Here is a 4,970-nt window from a genome sequence, read left to right on the forward strand (position 1 = left end):
TGCAAAGGCTGGTGTATATCCACTTTCCATTGAAGTGACAAACCAATTAATAAACTTGCACTGCTCGTCTTGAGCAGTGCAAGATGGTATATTCTTGAATTACAGTGCTGGGAGCTGGGGGGATTCGGCTGGTGCCTTTCTCTGTGATTCATGAGTGGCTCTGGGAGCATTCATGCAATCTATCTGCGTGTGGGGTTTCCACATGCAGTTGTGCTGAGTGATCACAGCACCTAGAGGAGTTTGCTACTTGTCATTAGCAAAGCATTGTGAGAGACAGCCCAGCCTGGAGAGTTAAGGGGGTACAGTGGTCCCACGGTCCCAGGATTCACCCCGGGGATCCTATCAAAGATCCTTTGATCCTGTCTTCCTGCTTCCCTGAGCACTGATCAATTCCCCAGAGCATGAAATAGAGAATAGAAGAGCTTGAATCCTCACACCCTTCACAATCAGATGGTTCTCCTGCCAGACTCTTCGCTTCTCCTGCCTTCTCACACATGCGTGCGCACACTCACACACACATTCTCTTTCTCTATGTTGTTTCATTGCCTTGAAGAGCTCCTCCAGTTTCAGGGCAACACTCAGGTCGCCCTTGACACGCAACCTCCCGCTCATGTAGGCACTCAGAGGATGAAGTTCACCTGAGAAGAAAGACTGCAGGTCATTTTCCGTCATCTCCAGAATCACATCAGGGTTGCGCTGAGCGTCCCCAAGGCCAATCCGCCCACTGCCTGCAGGGCATGGATATATGAGAGAGGATCAGTACCAGGGTTTTACATCTAACACTTTGGGGAAGCCAGAGGCCCTTTGTGTTTGGTTTGTTTAATGAAGTGAATTTAACGCTGGTGAAAGGGGACAGTCCCCTCCCTCCAGCAGTAGGGCAAGCTTCTCCCTACACTGCTCCAGTAGCATCCCAGATGGGAAGGGATGTCCTCCTCCACACCCTCTCTGCTGAGGGCACCAACAAAGGTGCCAGTTAATGTCTAGGATGCTGGTGGGTTACTGAGCAACATGGCTGCCCGTCAGCTAGGAAGTGGAGATCACCCAGACAATGTGCTTTAGGCTAAGCAGCCATTGGAGGGGAGCGTCTTCCTGCCACCTTGGACTAGAGGTGGACAACAACTAGCAATCCCACACCACCGTCACTGCGCGTTATGGAGATGGGCAGGAGACATATTTCTGTATGTAAAATTTTCCATCTAAATTTTTTTTGAAGGAATATTGGGTTTTTGCTCTCCACAGAGAACTGATTTTTTGTTGAACCACCAAGTGCCCAAAAACTGGAATATTTTCAGCTGCAAAACCAAAATACTTTTATTTGGAAATGCTGCTGCGGTGCCTGATAGGAGTTGTAGTTCAGGTGCTTCATGCTCCTATTCTTCCTGTGCCAGCCAGGCTGGATTTCATCTCCCATGATACATCATTGCCATGCAAGGCATGGTCATGGAACAGTGTGGTATCATGGAAAATGTAAAGCTATGTGCCATCCCTGTGCACCCTTTTGTAGCTGGATGTGACACTGCAGGTTAGCTCTATCTTATATTCCCCAGTTGGTATCAAAACATTCCTCATAAAGGATCTGGACAAGTGCAAGCCAAAAAACAAGCTAAGCAGAGTAAATTTGTCTCCTTTAATAAGATCTCACCTCAGACCCTGGCTCACAACTCCTCAGCTCAAAGATCTCCCAGCAAGGTGTCAGAACCAGGCACCTCCCACTGGGCCTGAGTACTCTCCAGGCTGATTGATGGGTTCTGCTAGGGCTGCCTGAAAAGAGTCAGCAGGCCTGTTTTTAAGCTCAGCAGCAGGTCACTGGCTGCTCAATGCTGGGCCCCCAGCTGTGATGGATTGTGCTCCAGCCCATGTCCTCTTCCTGGCTCCTGACTCGGGCTCTGACCCTTTGCCCCCTCAGCCCAGTTCTAACCACTGAACTGGGCTGCCAGCGCCCAGACCCCTGACACAAAGTCTCTGAGCCTGGTCATGGGTTCAGCTTCTGGAGCCTAGGAGAGAGAGATATCACCACCCCTTGCAACCTGGATTGCTTCTAGTCCCATCTCCTGCTCAGAGTCCTGTTTCTGTTTACACAGCAGAGCAGGGAGCCTCCTTGATTATACCCAGGCTGTCCTGGTTGCGAGTTCTGGCTTACCCATGGGGTGCTACACACCTTCGCAGAGAACGAATACTACCAGGAGCTTGTGTTAGAGAAGAAACTGGGGTGCCTCTCCCCCTCCCCGCCAAACTACAGCTCCCAAGTGGCACCATTTCAAAACCAAAAATATTTCAATTATTCACTGAAAAGTTGAATTTTTCCAAGGAATTCCCCCAAGTCCGCATTTTCCAACCACCTCTACTAATGAGTTCAGCTCTGTGTGTGGAGAATAAAGAGCATGCACACGCTTGCACCCACACACAACACAGCTCAAAGTCCTCACCCACCAAAGTGCCTCCCAAACACAGGGAGAATAAATGGCAGTGACCTGCAGTGAGATCTATGAAGTAGGTGCTCCAGGCACCACTCAGAAGTATGATGTTGAACTGGTAGGAAGCTCCAACTGCACCAACCAAGGACTCAGACAGGAACAGCTCCACAGCTGACAGCAACTCCCCAGGGCTAGGTTTCCTCCTGCTGCTGCTACTGGTGGTGGTGGTGATGGTAGGAGCTGGTGGTTCTGCCTCATTCACTGTCACCACGCTGTCTGCTGGGGACAAAGGTGTAAAGATGGGATCGGGGGCACCAGGCTGATTGGGATGAAGTTAACTGTCAGCCCAAGAGTGGCAGGGATCCACAAGCCACTGTCCAGTAAAGCTCTGATGAGTGGTCAGAAAGGAGTCCCCTAGTCCTTCCTGTCCATCCATCCTCTATCGGTCACATGTATAGCACGCGAACCCCCATCGTATCGGGGTATTATATTAACCTGCTACAATATAAAAACAGAGAAGAGTGGTATTGTGAGTCCTGTTCTAAGACTTAGGATGATCCAGTGGTTAGGGTACTAGTCTGGGACTTAGGAGACCCAGCTTCAATCCCCTGCTCTGCCACAAGTTTCCTGTTTGAGCTTGGGCAAGTCTCTTAACCTGTCTGTGCCTCTGTATACTGGAGATAATAGCACTGCCCAACCTCTGATGGGGGCTGTGCAGCTAAATACAATAGATTGTGAGGTGCCCATATACTATGGCAAGGGTTTGAGAAGTACTGAAATAGACAGTCTTCATTTAATCTCTTCTTCCTGTCCTGTTGACCATGGAAGAGACATTTGGCAACACTCACTGCATAGCAGCATCAGAGATACCAGTTAAATTCCTCCTCTCACAATGGGAGTTTGCCATGACTCTCAGCTGCTGCTCTACGGTCACTTTTGGCAAAACTTTGCCACAACAGACATGGTCTGTCCCACTGGGGTCTGAGAGCCAGATTCATCCATTGATGCCTATAGACATCCTGGCTGTTTAAAAGCCAAGCAAGGACTTCTTGTTTTGTCTTCCTGAGGATAAAAGCAGAGCACATAGCAGGCATGGGAGAGGGAGGTGCAGCCAGGCTGGTTACCTGTCTCATGACTAGCTGCTGCTGCCACCACCATGCTGTTGCTAAAGAAGTGAGCAGCCAGCTGATGAATGGTGCTATCTAGTCCTTCAAACCCAGGGATCAGGGGTGTCATGGTCAGATGTCCGGACAGACTCTCTTGGGAGGGTTGCAGCACTGCCTCCAAAATCAGCTCAACCCGATCCACTTCCAGGCCCCAAGACTTGGTCATGTCATTGATTTCAAGCTAAAAGACAAGCAGCAAAGCAAGAAGCAAAAACATCCCAGTCAGATCTGGGTAAGCGCAAAGCAACAGACTATAATGGAGCATGGAAAGAATCCCTTCCACTCTGAGCTCTGGCTGAGCAGGCTGCATGGAACAAGAGAGGCCCCCAGAGCATGCTCCATTCCCTCCTTGTAGTCCTGAGGTGTCCTCTGTGTATCTGCCTTATCCCCTTTACACCTGGTAGCCCTTCGCTTGATTCCCCCTGAGGCATTCTGCCTGCCTCTCTCCTGTGAACGTGTAATGACCCCAGACTGCCCCATAGGGGCTGCATCTCCACCCTATCCTGCATCCTGCACACCCCAGCACACCTCTGGCTCTGAGACACAGTGAAACCTTGAGAATCCACATAGTCCCTTGGGGGTAGACTCAGAGTGCAGCAGCTATAGTTTCCCTCCTTGGTCATTATTTCCGTGTGTTACATAGCTAGAGAATTAGGGATTCAGGTCCTGCAGCTGGTGAGACACAGACTGCAATGGGGTGCTTCACTTCCCATGTCACAGCACAGGAGCAGGGCCCAAGGTCATAAGCAAACCCCTCACCAGGAGCTGGTCCCCAATCCGCAGCTTTTCCATCTGGATCTCCCTCAGGTTCTTCTTCAGCAGGGTCTTGGTCATGGCGTTTTGGGCCATCATTCGGGTGGCTGCATTCAGATCCTTCACCATCATGACAGACAGCACTGGATCCCACACCCGGAACTGGATATCAGCCCCCACGGCTGATCACAGCTCCATCCTTGGAGGTCAGGTTCTCAGCACTGGTGTGAGGCAGCAGCCGCTCCTCAGCTGTCACTCTCTGCTTTTCCATGGGATGGGGAGGCTGGGGTGGGGGGAAGCTGGGCTGTGGGAAGAGAATCAGGGCGTTTCTGTAGCATGGATGTGCGGGGTTGCACTGGCAGAGGGTCCTGATTGGACGGTCAGGTGGAGGCTGGCTCTGACACTGAGATTGATACAAACCTATCAATCAAAGGACCCACTCACCCCCAGCCTTAACCCCATTGTAGAGAAGGGGTTAAATTCTATGGAAACAAAGCCAACACCTGCCCAATAGGATCCCCAACCTGCTGCTTGTCATGGCTTCGTTCTGCTGGAGTGCTGCCCTAAGGCTCCACCCACCCCTACCCACACCCGCAGAGCACTGGGTGGGGATTAAGTCATCCCTCTTCTGGGACAG

General features: G+C 51.0%; 1 protein-coding gene across 1 annotated transcript; it reads right to left on the reverse strand.

Moving 5' to 3' along the window:
- Positions 1-342: 342 nt before the first annotated feature.
- Positions 343-4,523, reverse strand: STOML1 (stomatin like 1). The gene is made up of 4 exons (XM_065559036.1): positions 4,340-4,523; positions 3,461-3,761; positions 2,472-2,693; positions 343-728 (listed from the first exon to the last, which is right to left on the reverse strand). The coding sequence occupies exons 1-4, from the start codon at positions 4,463-4,465 to the stop codon at positions 343-345; spliced, it is 1,035 nt and encodes a 344-aa protein (XP_065415108.1). The 5' UTR covers positions 4,466-4,523.
- Positions 4,524-4,970: the final 447 nt, after the last annotated feature.

Source organism: Chrysemys picta, chromosome 10 (assembly GCF_011386835.1).
Source record: "Chrysemys picta bellii isolate R12L10 chromosome 10, ASM1138683v2, whole genome shotgun sequence".
In the NCBI taxonomy this organism is placed as follows: domain Eukaryota; kingdom Metazoa; phylum Chordata; order Testudines; family Emydidae; genus Chrysemys; species Chrysemys picta.

Bases quoted from the DNA above. Each gene is read 5' to 3' on its own strand.
- STOML1 (XM_065559036.1), bottom strand. From the start codon at position 4,465: ATGATGGTGAAGGATCTGAATGCAGCCACCCGAATGATGGCCCAAAAC. The intron at 3,762-4,339 runs GTGAGGGGTTTG...CTTGTCTTTTAG, and splicing joins GGATTGGGGACCAGCTCCTG to CTTGAAATCAATGACATGAC. The intron at 729-2,471 runs GTCACTGCCATT...CATGCCCTGCAG, and splicing joins CTTCATAGATCTCACTGCAG to GCAGTGGGCGGATTGGCCTT.